The sequence below is a fragment of the Rhincodon typus genome, chromosome 20 (genome assembly GCF_021869965.1).
Source record: "Rhincodon typus isolate 14 chromosome 20, sRhiTyp1.1, whole genome shotgun sequence".
Classification (NCBI taxonomy): Eukaryota; Metazoa; Chordata; class Chondrichthyes; order Orectolobiformes; family Rhincodontidae; genus Rhincodon; species Rhincodon typus.
Window position 1 is genome coordinate 42,723,090 of NC_063351.1, and position 18,041 is coordinate 42,741,130.

Genomic DNA, 18,041 nt, shown 5'->3' on the forward strand with positions numbered 1-18,041 from the left:
GGGACATATGATTGTATGCCATGCTAACTATGCCTGTGATGAGTCCCTGTGTGAGGCAAACACTTTGAAAGACTCTACCTGAGCACAGGCATGTCTCCTAGGGATGGTTACAAAAGGCAGTGACAAACTGTGTAGAAGCAATTCACATGACTGCTTTTCTTAGCAGTCAAGACAGGATGCCATGGGGACATGAACAGAGACAGCACAAAATAATTTGAAAGTGAACAATTGGTTCAAATCTCAACTTTAATAGAAGAAAAATACTTATTTTGTTTAAAAAGTGTAAAATCTGTAATGTCACTCAGTATCTCAGGCTGTAAGTAACAGAAAAAAAGGAAAGGCAATCACTCTAGCTCCAAAGTCCTACTGAATTTAGTTCTGCCATTGATACATCCAACCACAGGAGTGACTGTGAAACAATAATTTCAGTACGAACTAGCTTCACAGAAGCAACATCTTTCAAGGGTATAGAAATATTCCCTTGCTGTTCTTTGTGACAAGACTCAGGTGTGAAGGAATTCGGGTTGAACACGAGCTACTTTCCTGAATTCTTTCCCATGGGATTTGGGGCATTGCATCTCACACCAGCTGATGGGAACCATCTGCTCACCTAGGAGAAGAAAAGACAGCATTTAAAAACATACACAGGATAGGGGTCAAGCATGACAGATTCATAATTTCATCTCTTTTTTGCTCTAAGGTTGATCCAATTTCTGATTCACCCCATCATTGGTTTTTACAATTAAAGATGCCAGTGGGATTCAATCACTTGTTTCAATTGATCATATTTCAAATGTCACTATCTTCTACCATCTGTAAACTTGAGCTCATCTAAAACTCTGATTCTAACATCTTAACTTGAACTGAATCCCATTCATCGATCATCCTGTGCTCATTGACATGCACTGACCTTGGGTATGGCAACACCTTAATTTTAAAATCCAATCCTTTTTTTTCAAATCCCTCTTTAGCCTTGTCCCCATAACTCTTATAACCCTATAACCCTCCAAGATAACAGCGCTCCTCCAAATCTGGCCTCCCTGCATTTGATTTCCAAAACTCCGCTACTGTTCCTAAGCGCTGGGGATTGCCCTCTAAATTTTTCTACTTCTGGATTTCCACTTTCCTTTGTGTGACAAAGCGCATACTATCATCATTAGTAACAATCTAACTTGAGATTTTTGTCCCCTTCTGTAAGTCTCCTCCAGTTACCTCCAACATCCTGCACCAAAGGAAATAATTCCTTTGTTCTTACCTTGCTAACTCCTTCACTCATCTAACAGACAAGGGGTCTGAAGCACTCCAGAATCACTTCAAAACTTAGAGGATATACCCACCTGCCTCACTGTGTGCAACTACTACACCAAGTTCATTCTCTGCTGTAGTCAGCAGGTAGTTGGACTGAGCATCACCTAGAGAAATCTTGGAGAACAAGTTAAGGAAAAAAAATACAAATCTTACAATTTAACCACTAGATGATTGGCACTAAACAATAAGACTAGCAATCACAAGTCCATTTAAAATAAAGAGTATGCATCGAACAATGTCAAAGATGACAACGTTCTGCTTCAGACGGATTTTAAAAGAATTTTGACTGAGATAGTAGAGGAAGAGGTGGCTACCTAATGTAATTCCTATATTTAAAAGGAGAGAGAGGACATCTCCAGGGAATTTCAGTCATCAGCTGTCACTTTACATCAGTTAAAGGAGGAAATAGAAGAACATGTTAAAGAGACACAGAATTAATAGTTAACACTTATTTCAAAAAAAGGAACATATTACACGATCAACCTTACTGAATTTTTGAAGAGAAAATAGAGAAACCAGACAATGGTAAATGTATTAGATGTAACTTAGCTGGAATTTTCAAAGGCTTTTGATAAGGTGCCCCATAATAGACTGATGAATAAGAGAGACTACAGCATATGCAGATTTAGATTATAAGTATAATATCAGAAATATGTGGTTACGCAAACAGATCAGTATTGACAGGTTTCTTCTGATGAAAGGCTAAGAAGTGACCTAATATGCATATCTAAAACAAACAAAAATTTTGATAGAGTGGACTCAAAGAGAACGTACCCTTTTGTGGTGAAGAGCGTAAGTAGAGACCACTTAATATATTTCCAAGCAAACCAAATGCAAATTCTTTGATCAACAAGTGGTAGAAACGTAGAACACGCAGGGAGTTTTTAAAAAAAAAATCATTTGGGGATGTAAGCATTGGGCCAAGATTCATTGCCCCATCACTTATTGTCCTGGAGGAGGTATGGAGAGCTTTCTTCTTGAACCACTGCACTTTATTTGGTGTAAGTACATCCACAGAGCTGTTACAGAGGGAGCTCCAAGATTTTGACTCAGACAGTGAAGAGATGGTATTATATTTCCAAGTCAGGATGGTGAGTTGCGTGGAGGGCAACTTGCAGGTGCTGGTCTTTCCAAGTATCTACTGCCCTGTCTTTCTATATGGTGGTGTTTGAGAGTTTGAAAGGTGCTAATTGAGTAACTGTGGTGAAGACAATGGCATATTTGCATTGAAGGCAAATTGGACAAGCATATAAGGTCAAAGGAAAGAGATCATTATGATAAACTTTGATGAAAAATGGTGAGAGGAAGCTTGAGTAGAGATAAACACCAGCACCAGCTCAGTGGGCCAAATGGCCTGTTTCTGTGTCAAATATTTCTTGTAATTGTAAACTGCATCTTGTTTCCAGATGGAAAATCAAGCATTTTATTTAAAAATTCTTCCTCCCACCCTGTGCCCCTCACCTCCACATTACCCAACCACTCCCCTCACACCAGTTTTTCCCCACAACAGGCTTCCTCAGAGGACATTATAACGGGTGAGGGGAGTACCTTGACCAAAAAGCCATACTTTCACACTGTTTATTCAGGAGGTAGTTGATTGTAGGAGCATCATAAGAGGGGTAGAAATTGCCCTTGCCAATGTCTGCACGTGTTTTCCAACTGGGGCATTAGGTATTCAAGAATGGAGGACTGAGTCAAGTTATAAGCAAAATACTGCAAATGGTGGAAATCCGAATCAAACACAGAGTACTGGAGAAACTCGGCCGGTCTGACAGTATCTGTGCAGACAGAAACAGAGTCAATGTTTCATATCCCATCTGACTCTTCTTCAGAACTCAAAGGCGTATTCAGAACCTTCCTTTCAGTTCTGAAGATAAGTCACACCAGACTTGGAACGTTCACTGTTTCTCTCTTCACAGATGCTGCCAGATCTCCTGAGTTTTTTCAACATTCTGTGTTTGCACTTGAGTTATGTTTCCTTTATATCTTGGCAATGTATTCCAGGTGAGTTTAGGCAACCTGCTACAGAATAGGGAACAGAATCTGGGACTCTTCTGGCCTGCAAAACTCAGCTTCCAGCTGGATAAAGATGCTACAGATGCTTGTTTTTGGACACAAGTGAACAAACAACCATTCTAGTACTGTTTGATCCAATATATTGCTTTGGGTACAGATGGACCACTGTCTGTCTTCACAGCAACTTACTATATTGCAACCATCTCAATACTTTATAGATAATTATTTTGGAACTCTGTGACATTTGTTACATAGGCAAAGTATAGCAGTTATTTCTCAGGCAACCAGAATCAATGGATAATTGACCAAGTTCAGTTCCATTGGTTGAGGGACTACGACATTGTGGGGGCTTTATACTCTGTATCAAGCACTCGGTAGGTTTCATTAACAAACACATTAATGTCTCTTCCACCTCTGACGATGCAACATCCCCTCTGGACAGAATGGAAATGTCAACTTGGAATACACACAATTCTTGGATCTGATATTCTGAGGTACAACTAACAATCAAATATCAAATTAAAATAATAATCTATAAAGGATACCACTTTTGCTAAAACAATATCACCGGGCCTGAAGCACTTGTAAACCTCTATCTGCAGGAAAGATGATGTTAATTCAGTAAATGTATAAGAAGAACCTATCTTTACACAATATCTTTCTTATCCCTAGGTCGTTCCAAAGTGCTTCACAGCCAATAAAATATATTCCAAGTGTAAGACACTGTTCTTCTGAAAGCTCCTTGGGATATTTCATTATATATAAGCCATTCAAATATCAATTGTTTTGTTACATAGACAAACATAGATACCAATCTGTGTTCAGTAAAATCCCACAAACATCAAATGAGATAATTGACTAGTTAATCTGCTGTTGGCGGAGGGTAAATGTTGACTAGGATACTGTAAGGATTGTGCAAAAATGCCTTGGGATTTTATATCCACTCAAACATAACAGCATCATGGTGTTATGATTATGTTACTGGATGAATAATTCAGAGCCTTGACTGTGACACAAGTTTAAATCCTAGCATTTAAGATTAATTAAATAAAAACTGGAATAAAAATCCTGTGTCGTTGCCAGATTGTTGTAAAAACCCACGTTGTTAACGGATGTCCTTTCAGGAAGAAAGCCTAATCAGGTCTGATTTATAAAGAATTCTAAAACCACAACAATGTGGTTAACTCTAAATTGCTCTCTGAAATGGGCTCACAAGTTAGTGGCACTTTGGGATGACAGTAAAGCTCATTTGGCCAGTGGCATCCACTTCACATGAATAAGGAAAGCAGAATATCTCTTTCTAAGTGAGAATGCAGCAGACTCTCGACACTCGAATGGTGAGTCATTCAAACTCCTTACATGTACAACAGGTTTGTTAACATACTTTAGAGAAGGGAGTCTGCCGTCACCACCAGTCTAGTAACTTCCTGCACAGAGGCAAGTGTGCCACCAATTGAGGTAAGTTTACAGATCATTTGTAAGACTCAAGTCCTGATCTCATTAATGTCCACCAAATGGAGTTGGAGACCAATGGGCAGGATTGGTTGGTGGAGGCAACTCAATACATTCAATGAAATATTAACATTCTACTCACCCACATAACCCTCATGCAACAGCTTTTACTTTCAACACAGAGAGAGAAGATTTTTTCAAAAAAAATCAGACACAACTGAGCAACTCCTGTGACCATTTAAGTTTTTATCACAGAAACATATAAACTTAAGGGTCAGGAGGACACTGACAGATCAAATATCTAATCTGTCACCCAAAGCAGTGACGAGAAAGACGATGCATACCTTGTCCTTTTCTGTTGCTCGAATATCTTCTCTTCTATGTAAAACAATATTAATGTTATGATAACTGAGTGAGTTCACTTCCCTGGCAAACATTGTTCTGTCCTTAAATTATTCAATGTTTAAGTTTTCTATTACTTAACCTTTTAAGGGAGTGATACGTGTATTTATAGACATAGGCACTGAGGTATATTGGTTATGGTACTGTTATAAGATAATGGAATCCAGGAACTTAGATAATGATCCAGTGACACAAGTTCAAATCCCTCCATAGTAGTAGAGGATTTACAATTTTAGTTCAATCATTAACTGGAATTAAAAATTCTAACATATTAGAAATGGTCACCCTGAAACCACTGGACTGCTATTACAAACTCAACAGGTTTGTTAGCATACTTTAGAGAAGAGAATCTGCCATCACTACCAGTCCTAGATCGACCCACAGAAATGTGGTTCTGAAATGGCTGAAGAAGCCACTTGTCTTCCAGATAGTTTACCATCATTTATAGGCAAATAGGATTTAGCAATAAATGCTGGGTTTACCAGCACATCAACATCCCATGGATGAATTAAAAAAGCAATTCAAATTTAAACAAACTTCCAAACAGTAACAGAACTGTGCAGATTTTAACGTAATCCTAAATTATTCAACAGGCAAAGTGCATGGAATCTCTCAAACATGGAGAATGAAAGTCGGGCAAATCCAGTCCCTCATGAGCACAAAAAAAACACTGCCTTTCTTCTGTCCAATTAGATTTCAATGCACCTTCTTGCTGGGCTCCAGTCAGTGCCTTCCAGTTAAACCTCTAGCATCCCCATCTAACAAGTTTTCCATGTGAGCATCAATGGGTACTAAGTAGTAGTTTGCACACCTTGGAGCATCACAGTTTAATTCTGCCCCTAGCTTGGTTGATGTCTGTTCACCTTCATTGTGGGGATTTATTAAACAATATCATGGAACAGAATCCTGACGGACATTTATCCCAAAACCAGAGCAATTCTATTTACATCTTGGCTACTTTCTTCACCACATAGCTATTCAAGAAGATACAAGTTTATGCACTATAGTCTTGAGGTTGGTTGGCTCGCCGAGCTGGTTTGTTGTTCTGCAGACGTTTCGTTACTGTGCTTGGCAACATCCTCAGTGCAGCCTCTGATGAAGCGTCGGTGTGTTTTCCCGCCTGGCTTTTAAACTCTGGGGTCCGTTGCGATGGATTGCCTCACTTCCGGGTTTCCTCCGTAGTGGAATGTATATGGGATCAATTCAATGTGTTTATTAATAGCCTGCTTCATGGAGTGCCATGCTTCCAGGAATTCTCGTGCTTGTCTCTGCCTAGCCTGTTCCAGGATCTTGGTGTTGTCCCAGTCGAAGTCGTGGTTCTCCTTGTCTATGTGGATTGAGATATGTGAGTATTGGTCGTGTCTTTTTGTACCCAGAAGTGAGGCAATCCATCGCAACGGACCCCAGAGTTTAAAAGCCAGGCGGGAAAACACACCGATGCTTCATCAGAGGCTGCACTGAGGATGTCACCAAGCACAGTAACGAAACGTCTGCGGAACAACAAACCAGCTCGGCAAGGCAAGCCAACCAACGTCAAGACCCACAACCCGAGCTACAAATCTAGGCACTTATAGGCACTATAGTCTCACTGAGAAAAGTTAAAAGTTGTGCTGGAATGAATTACATGTCGTCTCGTCACTACTGTGAAGTACAGTAAAACTCTGGAGTAGAATGACTGGTACACCTACCCCAGGTGCCAAAAATTTGTGATCTGAGGCATAGGTAAAGCTCAGATCTCTCAGAGTGGCTTGCAAACAGCTAATTGACGGCAGATTTGGATCAGTTTGCCCACTTATTTGTCCCAAGGAATACAAGGCAAATAAAACCAGCAAAGGGAAGGATCACAGGAAGACAACATGCACTCTAGAAGGTATTTATGCAAAACATTCAAAATCTGATTTATGCACCATTTGTAAGGAATTGTCAAGCAAATTTATAGTCCAGGCTATAAACTCACGCTCTTCTGTAAAACCGCAGAACCAGTTTGCATTATTTATATTACCTGATGGTTCCTCGAAATGTCCCTTTCAGTGGAGTGGATCGTACGTATAAAATATGGACTTTGACAAACCGAGGGTTAATACTGGTCACCTGTTTGTAAAAGGGAAAATGTCCACTAACATTGATAATAAATATGATGCAGATCACTTAGGGAACAGTAAAGGATGCAGATGGGGAGTGGGGGATATGAGGGAATAAAGTGTTCTACAGCAGGAAAGAAACTCATTTTTCTATTTTCCAGACATGCCACAAGTGTCTGCAAGATTGGCTGTCAGCCATATCCCTTTTAAAGCTAGACCTCAAACAGTCTTGGCACATGGATCAGTCCAGTGAGAGGAGATGGCAATTCCGTGGCAATGTCACTGAACTAATAAATCAGAGTCTCCGGCTAAAGCTTTTGGGACTCTTGCTCAAAGACTGCCATGGTAGCTGGTGGAATTTAAATTCAATCAATATATCTGAAATTTAAAGTTCATCTAATGATTATGACGACATCAAACTATCATCGATTATTGTAAAAACCCACTTAGTTCTGATGTCCTTTAGGGAGGAAAATCTGCTATCCTTATCAAGTATGGCTTACACGCAACTCCAGACCCACAATGAAGTGGTTATCTCTGAATTGAGCTCAAATGACCCTGGAAGCCACTCAGTTCAAGGACAATTATGGATGGACAACAAAGGCTGACCTTACTGGTGACACCCATATCCCATGAAACCATTTTAAAAAGTTATGGTAAATGAGCAGTGTACCACATAATTTTACCCTGCACCTGATTAAATTTCTTTCCTCGTCTTCAGGATATAGGCATTGCTGGCATGGTCAGCATTTACTGTTCATCCCTGACTGCCTTTGAGAAGGTGGTAATGAGCCATGTTTTTGAACTGCTGCAGTTCCATGAGACAATGCTATCCCCTGCAGTGATAAGGGTGGTGCTCCAAGATTTTTACGTCATGACAGTGAAAGAACATCAATACATTTTCACGGTTTGGAGGGGATCTTGAAGGTGGCATTGTTCCATTGTTATTGCTGCCCTTCTAGATGGCAGAGATCGCAGGTTTGGGAGGTGACGTAGAAGAGGCCTTAGTGAATTGCTGCAGTGCATTTGTAGATTGTACAGTACTGTGGTCTCTTGGGGGAGCGGATCTAACTTTTCCAGCCAAGGTGGAACTTAAGGAATGTTAAGGGAAACACGAAATGGCTGTTATCCAAGTTCTGTTGGATGGAGGATGGATTCTGTAGATGATCTCAGCAGCCACAGGTTTAGGCTTGTAAAAGAAGCTGATTGCTATTTTTCTTCTAACTTGAGGCATTGCTGCGTCACAGCAGCAGGGACCCGTGTTTGATTCCAGCCTTGGTTGACTGTCTGTGTGGAGTTTGCACATTTTCCCTGTGTCTCCATGGGTTTCCTCCAACAGTCAAAAGATGTGCAGGTTGGCTGGATTGGCCATGCTAAATTGTCCAGTGTCCAGGGATGTGTAGGTTAGGAGGATTTAGCCATGGGAAATGCAGGGTTATAGGATGGGGGGTGGGGTGGACGTGGGTGGGATGCTCTTTGGAAGGTCATGAAGTGTGTATGAACATAAACTGAGTGCAGTTTATGAGGATCAAGCTACTTGTCCAACAATCATACAGCATAGAATAAGGCCATTTATCCTATCATGCCTGTGCTAGGTCTTTGAAAGAGCACTCCAATTAATCCCACTCATCTTGCTCTTTTCCCATAGCCCGATTTTTTTTAATTTTCAAAGTATTTATCTATCTCCCTTCAGAAAGTCACAATCAAATTTGCTGCCAGTCCCTTTCAGGGAACTGTGGTTCAGATCACAACTCACTAAGTAGAAACAGTGTACACTAGGGATTGGGTATTCAAAATTTTAATGAAATTCATATGACTTGGTTATATCAAGGACTGCAGAGAAAGGAATGAAGCCATCCTTACCTTGCATGTTACAACAACACCAACCTCTGGCAGGAGCTGAGGCTCTGAGTCCCGAACTACCGATATGACTGGCACCTGCAAATAACAGGTCAGAATTATCACAGTCTGTAGAGCATAGAAACAGGTCAGTCACTATCAACATTTTCTTCAATTCTTTCCTGCTTCACGTGCTTGTCTATGTTGTTGAATTTAACTATTAGCTTTGTCAGCTGGTTACATATTATAACCACCCATTGCAGAAAAAGAAAATTCTCCTGAATTTCCTACTTAATGTTTAAAAAATATTCATGAGATTTGGCTAGGCCAGTATTTAATGCCTATCCATAGGTGCTGCTGTTTCCAAGCCAGACTGTAACTAAGCTACCTGGTTAAGAGGTCTACATTCAATTTCTGACCTGTGTGGAGTTAGTTGACCTCTGGCATGCAGCATTTGGGATGTTCAAACTTGCTTCAGTACCACTGGTTCAAGGGAGAAGAAAGGATAACAACCAGTGTTCACTGACAGATTCTATCATGCTTATTTGAAGAATGAGCATAGAGGGCAAGTACTGGAGTGTGCCTAGGAACATAGGAACAGGAGAAATTGACTTAATTTCATGTATACGCCTGTGCCCCATATTCTCAACACCACTGATTAACAATTTATCAATCTCAGCTTCATTCCTTGTCACTCAAGTTGCATCTAATTTTCTACCAGTTTTCTTGGGTTTCCTGTAATCTTAAAATTGTGGCCTAAATATTTCCCAGAGTCAACCACATCTCAGTTCTACTCCTCATAACCAGTTATGAAGGAAGAATCCAAAGCCAGCCATTGCCTGGAATAGATTTATTCAATTTGAAACATATAGGTACTTTATATCTCCCAACTCCACTCACCTATTTCAGTAAATGTTTCTTTATATATGTTCAAGTTACCATCAAATCAATGGCCTCTGAACATGTACTTACATTGAATTCATATAATTGACAAATATTAAAATGTCATATGCACTAAGTTAAATCTACAGCTGCAATTTGTTCCTTACACAACACATGTTGTTTGTTGCTCTAAATGGGCTCTGCATGTAATTTGAACCATTGGAAACATGGGTGATTTGATGATAGGTGAAAATTGCTATGGGTGATTTGGTGCTGGGGAGAAATGCCATTAGGTGCTATGCGATAACACTTCAGGATATAAATTTTAAAAAGTACTACAAGTATTTGTGGAGAGATGACTGGGTGTTCGATTCACCCTGAAAGGTCTTTCTGCTCGGATGTTTTAGCCACCCCTTTCTCAATTCACTCTCCAAGCCAGATTATTTAATAGCTGTGCCTAAAAAACATTTTCTCACCATTGTGTCCGTTTTTGAATTTTTTAAATTCTACCCAGCACTTCGGGAATGTAATTCAATCTTCTCGCGCTGGAATGCCAGTCTGGATTTTTTTAAAAGATCTTCTGGAGGACTTGAATCCACAATCTTCTGACTCAGTAGTGAAAGTGCTACCCACTGAGCCGTGGCTCACACTTAATGGAAATGGAGATTTTAAAAAATTAATTCATGGGATGAATGCATTGCAATTCAGACCAGCATGTATTGGTCACCCCTAATTTCCTTGGGAGGGTGATGATGAATTGTCTCCTTGAAACCTCGTGTGGGTACATTCGAGAGTGTGTTTCTTGATTTTGACCTAGAGACAGTGAAAAATCAGCGATATTGTTCCAAGTTAGCATGGTTAGTGGCTTAAGTGGGGATTTACAGGTGATGACATTCCCATGCAGCTGTTGCCAGGATATTTCTAGGTGGTGGAGGTCATGGGTTTGGAAAGTGGTGTCAAAGGAGTCATGGTAATTAGCGCAGTGATCCAGTAATCTGGGTTGGTCATTGGACAAGATCATTAATAAAGCATTTTCACAGGATCACAGACACCAAAACCACTCTGAAACTGGCATTGGGTGAGCAAGGTTAAGTGACTTGGTACTCCTCTGAAGAGAAAGAAAGAGCTGTTGAAAACCTCAGGAACTGAACAGTGTGCAATGGCAGTCTTTGTCACTGACTCTACATCGCTTACCATTCCATTGTCATTTTCCTTCACCACATAGCCAGCTAAAGATGCAAAAATATATCCGTGTCTGGAGTATGTGCCATTACCAGGAGTGCCGTCCTCAGTGCTGCACAATCTCTCTCCTGTAGACATGCAAACAGGATATTAACAAATTAGGACATATGGTAAAGATGGCGAAGAAAAATTACTTGCAATTATCATTGCACATTGTGTGTCCTCAAAACACTTGTCAACAGATCTCATACATTTCAAGTGTAGTCACTTGCTAAGGTAGGAAACGTGTTGTATCCAATGTGACTGCACACAGGAGGCAATGGCCTAGTGGTATTATCGCTGGACTCTTAATCCAAAGATCCAGATAACATGCTGAGGACCCAGGTTCGAATCTTGCCATGGTAGATGGTGGAATTTGAATTCAATAAAATATCTGGACTTAAGAATCTAAAGATGACCGTGAATCCAATGTCGATTGTTGGAAAAACCCATCTGGTTCACTAATGCCCTTTAGGGAAGAAAACTGCCATCCTTACCTGGTCTGGCCTACATGTGACTCCAGACCCACAGCAATGTGGTTGACTCTCAACTGCCCTTTGGGCAATTAGGGATGGGCAATAAATGCTGCCTAGTCAGAGACGCCCTCATCCTGTAAATGAATAAACTAGATAGAGAGCTGACACTAACCAGAAAACCCAATTAGAAATGTTAGTTGAGGAATAAATATTGTCTAGATCACTAAAGAGAAATGACCTGCTCTTCTTCAAAATAGTGCCCTGGAATCTTTTATGCTTGATTGAAAGAAGCTGATGTTTAATATCACATTTAAAAGACAGCACTTTCAACACTGGAGCACAATCACAGTATGACAAAGTGTCAGTCTAACTGTGCCTGAAAGTCTCTGGAATGAGATATCATCATCCATTAGATCTTTTCACAGAGTAAAAATAGAGTTTACAGCCTTTCAAAGCACATACATGTCTGGACATTGCTGTTCAGCAAGTCACTGGATAACCACTTTCAGACAGAAAGTAACAGATTTGGGATATTCTACTGAAGATTCTTTCTCAAATATGTCTTTGATAATGATCGCATGCACCATGATGCTTCTGCTGTTATAATAAGTTGTAAGTAATGCAGTTAACAGATATCCAGAATGGCAGTATTAACAGTGCCCGAGTCAGGGTTACTATTTGATTTATTTATTTATTGTCACGTGTATCTTGTTACAAAAATACAATGAAAAGTGCTGTACAGTGGCGCCACTCTCCGGCGCCATCTTAAAACAAATAAAAAAAAACCAAAACATAGAATATAAAGGCAGAAAAATGAAAAAAAAAGTGTCTAACTTACAAGGAGATAGCAAGAATTGCAGATGCTGGAGTAACACAGCAGGCCAGGGAGCATCAGGGGAGCAGGAAAGGTGACGTTTTGTGTCGGAACCCTTTTTCGGAAAACTCTCCTTTGATGCTGCCTGACCTGCTGTGTTCCTCCAGCTCCACACTGTATTGTCTAATTTATAGTCCTTCTTGTTAAGTGCTTTATCATGGGCCTGGTGACCAGGCACAAGTCTCCTTCACCGTGCTGCCACCGCTGCAGCAAAAGACGCCACTCTTTGGCACCATTTCGCCTCCAGCAATGGCATTGCCACGATGAATCCTAACTGGGCCTTGCCAATGAGGATGCCACCAATGCCAGCCTTTATGCATTGGCCTGAACTTGACTCAGCTGCCACCTTGAGTCTGCTTCGGACCCACCTCAACGATGTAGCTGCTGCCGCCAGGTCTCATACTGGGCCCGACTCACCTCTGCCACAGCAGCCATGAATCAGCGCTAGGAGCGCCTTCACAATGCAGAAGACGCTGGAACACAAACTCGCCTCCGATGTTGCTGCCATTAGTCCATGCTGCCGGGCCAACTCGTCGGCAATGCCATTACCGAGCCCGAGCTCTTCAGCAAGAGGGAAATAAAATAAAACAAAAGAGAAAAAAAGAAACGAAAGAGAGAGAAAAAAGAAAAAAAAGGGAAAGCAGATGGAGTGGATGAACCCTGGGCTCAGAAGCCCTACTCCTCCGTAATCTTACTGGAAGACACAATATAGGATTCTTAAGCGGCTTGACATGGTAAATGCCAACTGGATGTTTTCCCTCATGAGTCTAGGATCAGAAAGCATAGTCACAGAATAAAGAGGCACCAATTTAAGACTGAGACAAGGAGAAATTTCTTTTATCAGATGGTTGAGTGTCTTTGGAATTCCCTGCCACAAAGAGCTGTGGGGGCAGAGTCCTTGTTTTGGTCATGCAGCATGGAAAGAGACCCTTCGGTCTAACCAGTCCACATTGACCATGTTCCCAAACTAAACTAGACCCACCTGTATGTGCTTGGCCCTTATCTCTCTGAACTTTTCTTAATCTTTTCCAAATGTCTTTTCAATGTTGTAACTGTACCTGCAAGCATCACATCCTCTGGCAGTTCATTCCACACACAAACAACTCTCTGTGTATTAGGTTGCCCCTCATGTTCTTTTTAAAACTTTCTCCTTTCACCTCAAAAATATGCTCCCTAATTTTAAACTCCCCCACACTAGGGAAAACAACTTTGCTATTCACCTTATCTATGTCCCTCATACTTTCTTAACTATCCTGTTTACCTGTGATGCAAATTTCAAAGAATTATATACCTGAATCCCAAGGTCGCCTTGTTCTACAGCACTACCCAGGGGCCGTACCATTAATTGAATAAGTCTTGCCCTTGTTTGTTTTACCAAAATGCGATACCTTGCAGTTATCCAAATTAAACTCCATCTGCCACTCCTCAGCCCATTGACCCAATTGATCAAGATCTCTTGTAATCTTAGATAACCTTTTCCACTGTCCACTATGCCACTAATTTTGGTGTCACCCGCAAACTTACTAACCATGATTCCTATATTCTCACCCAAATCGTTTATACAAACGTCAAACAAAAGTGGACCCAGTACCAATCCCTGTCAAACCCCAGTGGTCACAAGTGTCCAGTCCAAAAAACAAACCTCCACACCACTCTCTGTTTCCTACGTTCAAGCCAATTTTGTATCCAATTGGCAAGGTCACGCTGAATTCCATGTGATCCAACTTTATTGATTAGTTTACTATGTGGAATCGTATCAAAGGCCTTACTAAAGTCCAAGTAAACAATGTCTACTGCTCTTCCTTGATCAATCTTTTTGATTACTTCCTCAAAAAAATCAAGTTTGTGAGATGTGATTTCCCTTGCACAAAGCTATGCTCACTATTTCTAATCATTCATTGCCTCTCCAAATGTATGTAAATCCTATTTTTCAGAATCACCTCCAACAACTTACCCACCACCGATCTCAAACACGGGTCTATAATTTCCTGGCTTTTCCTTACAGCCTTTCTTAAATAAAGGCAAAACATTAACCTCCCCCCACTCCTCAGGCACCTCACCTATGGTTATACATGATACAAATATTTCTGCTAGGGACCCCACAATTTCCTCCTTAACTTCCCACAACGTTCTGGGATACACTTGATCAGATCCCGAAGATTTATCCACCTTTATGTTTTCTAGGACCTTCAGCAAATAATGTGAACTGTTTTCAAAAGATCAACATTTATTTCCCTGGGTTCACTAGCGTCCATTTCTTAATCCACAGTAAAAACGGTGTATATTTAAGGTTGAGACAGATAGATTTTTGATTAGTGGGGAAACGGATAATTATAGGAATAGAGCAGGAAAGTAGACAGGAGGTGTGTGGGATCAGCCATGATCCTTATGAATGGCGAAGCAGGCTGTGAGGCCGAACGGCCTACTCTGTTCCTATTTCTTATACTCCCCTCATCATCCCATCCCATCCCATCCCATCCCATCCCATCCCCGCTCCGTTCCTGAAGTCTCCCGCGTACCTGGGATGCAGAGCTTCAGCGGCGCCATCACAGCTTCGCAGAGCCGCGGAAAACAGCCTGCGATTGGCTGTAGCAGACCCTGGTAGTAAGGGACGAGCGGATTGGCTGAGGTTGGTTGTTAGGGACAGTTACCAGGGGCGGGACAGAGGGTGGACGGCTTCGTGGCTTCACATCTCTTCACCTCTCGGCTCGCTCCGGCTTCTATCCTGTTCTCTCTGGGCTTGATTCAGATCCTCCTTCATACTCCCGTCCCTAACCCGATCTGTGGCCTCAAATTCTTACCTGGTCGGGACCCTGCCCTGGGTCTTTAATCTCCTCCCCGTGGCTTGGCCTGGTCCGACTCTCCCTGAATTCCCCGGCCCCGAGGCCTTTCCTCCTCATCCCCCAGCCACAACCCTCCAGTACTGACCTCTCTATCTCTCTCTGGCTGCTCCTGTTCTGAGAGAAAACAACAAAGCTCTCACCTGACCATCATTTTCATCTCCATTTTTATCTATTGCTTTATGTGTCAAAGCTTAGTACAGTTCATATTGATCCCCTTCAACGTACTGTTTCATTTCCATCCAGCACCAGATAAAACAATGTGGGCTGGCGGGACGTAAACCTCTGAGCAATATCACGGGAAAATCCTGAGGTTAATATTGTTGAGTAGCTGAAAATTCGTTCCAATTCGAGTTTGAAAAAAAATGTTTCTAAACTAGCACAGGGAAAGTAAGAATTAACAGGCACAGGACGGGTGATTTATGATTAAGGGCAAAGAATTTGTTTTTTTACTCATCTCTATTTTTTAGTCAATAGTACCAGAGTAAAGTTAAAAGAAGGAAACTAAAGTTTTAGCAAGTAAAATTACTTAAGTATAAGTTAAGATTGCGGCAGGACAGCTCAGCCAATTGGAATATGCATGCTGTTGCATGTGTGGACTGGTGAACATTCTAAATGACCTCGATGAGCCCGTGTGTAGGAAGTGGGACCACTGCAAGCTTGAGCTCCAGGTTTCAGTGCTCGCAGTGGCTATGGCAGTCTTAGGGAGACAGGCAAGAAGATACCAAGAACTGCAGATGCTGGTGTCAGAGTCAACACAGTATGGAGCTGGAGGACCATGACAGGTCAGGTAATACCAGAGGAGTAGGAAAGTCGACATTTTGGGTCGGGACCCTTCTTCAGAGCAGTTCTGAAGAAGGATCCCGACTGCTTGGGAGGGATTATGCAGGGGAGTGGGAACCAGCAGAGAATGTTAGAAAGAAATGGCAGAGTACAAAAAAATGCTGGGGGAGGCAGATTGTGTGAGAATAGAAGTAATATGTGGAGTCAGCATAAGGGAGATGATAGTGAAGTGTAAATTAGGCTTGCTCTGCATGTACGTGAAGGACTGAGTATGGTTAATAAGATTGGGAAGTTACACAGGCACTTATTTCCATGGTAGATTATGATGGTAAAATATTGGAGACCTGGCCCAAGGAAACATAGAAGATAGGAAAACGAGGAAGCCATTCAGCCCTTCGAGCTTGCTCTGCCATTCATCACGATCATGGTTGATCATTCAATTGAATAGCCTAATCCTGCTTTCTCTCCATAACCTTTGATCCCATTCGCCCCAAGTGCTATATCTAGCTGCCTCTTGAATACATTAAATGTTTTGGAATCAGCTATTTCCTGTGGTAATGAATTCCACAGGCTCACCACTCTTTGGGTGTAGAAATGTCTCCTCATCTCTGTCCTTAATGGTCTACCCCAAATCAAGACGGTGACCCCTGGTTCTGGACACACCCACCATCAGGAACATTCTCCCTGCTTCTACCCTGTCTAGTCCTGTTAGAATTTTATTAGTCTCTATGAGATCCCTCTTCATTCGTCTGAACTCCAGAGAAAGCAATCCTAACCTAGTCAACCTCTCCTCATACGTCAGTCTTGCCATCCCCAAAATCAGCTTGGTAAACCTTCGCTGTATTCCCTCGAGAGCGAGAGCATCCTTCCTCAGAATAGGAGACCAAAACTGCACACAATATTCTAGTTGTGGCCTCATCAAGGTCCTGTATAACTGCAACAACACATCCCTGCTCCTGTACTTGAAACCTCTTCCAATGAAGGCCAACTTACCATTTGCCTTCTTTACCACCTGCTGCACCTGCATGCTTGTCTTCAGTGACAAGATGCACAAGGACACCCAGGTCCTGCTGCACACTCCCCTCTCCCAATTTACAGCCATTCAGGTAGTAATCTGCCTTCTTGTTTTTACTTCCAAAGTGAACAACCTCACACTTATTCAAATTATACTGCATTTGCCATTCATTTGCCCACTCACCCAACCTGTCCAGATCATGCTGGAGGATCTCTGCATCCTCCTCACGGTTCACCCTCCCACCCAACTTGGTATCATCTGCAAATTTGGAGATGTTACATTTTGTTCCCTCATCCAAATCATTAATATATATTGTGAATAGCTCGGATCCCAGCACCAATCCCTGTAACACCCAACTAGTTACTGCCTGCCAATTTGAAAAGGACCGGTTAATTCCTACTGTTTGTTTCCTCTCTGTCAACCTGTTTTCTATCCATCTCAATACACTTCTGCCAATCCCGTGCGTTTTAATCTTAAACATATCACATTGACTGCCCCCCACCTGGTCAACCCTACTAGTTACATCTTCATAGAATTTCAACAGATTTGTCAAGCATGACTTCCCCTTCATAAATCTATACTGACTCTGTCTGATCCTGCTACTGCTTTCTAAATGCTCTGCTATAAAGTCCTTCATAATGGATTCGAGAATTTTCCCCACTACCGATGTTAGGCTTCCTGATCTATAATTCCCTGTTTTGTCTCTGCCTCCCTCTTTGATTACTGGAGTGACATTAGCTACCCTACAATCTGCAGGGACTGTTCCAGAGTCTGTAGAATCCTGGAAGATAACATCAATGCATCCATTATTTCTAGGAAGGGATGGTGTGGGTGCTAAATATTCCTGGTTAC

General features: G+C 41.6%; 1 protein-coding gene across 2 annotated transcripts; it reads right to left on the reverse strand.

Moving 5' to 3' along the window:
* Positions 1–228: 228 nt before the first annotated feature.
* Positions 229–15,151, reverse strand: exosc1 (exosome component 1). 2 transcript variants are annotated; one of them, XM_020521007.2, is made up of 8 exons: positions 15,071–15,151; positions 11,175–11,290; positions 9,123–9,197; positions 7,181–7,269; positions 5,121–5,154; positions 3,870–3,920; positions 1,338–1,422; positions 229–610 (listed from the first exon to the last, which is right to left on the reverse strand). In XM_020521007.2, exons 1-8 carry the CDS (start codon positions 15,096–15,098, stop codon positions 504–506), a joined length of 585 nt encoding a protein of 194 aa, XP_020376596.1. In that variant the 5' UTR covers positions 15,099–15,151; the 3' UTR covers positions 229–503. The 2 variants fall into 2 exon arrangements, with proteins under 2 accessions (XP_020376596.1, XP_048464745.1); XM_048608788.1 differs by lacking the exon at positions 3,870–3,920.
* Between the last annotated feature and the right edge of the window lie 2,890 nt (positions 15,152–18,041).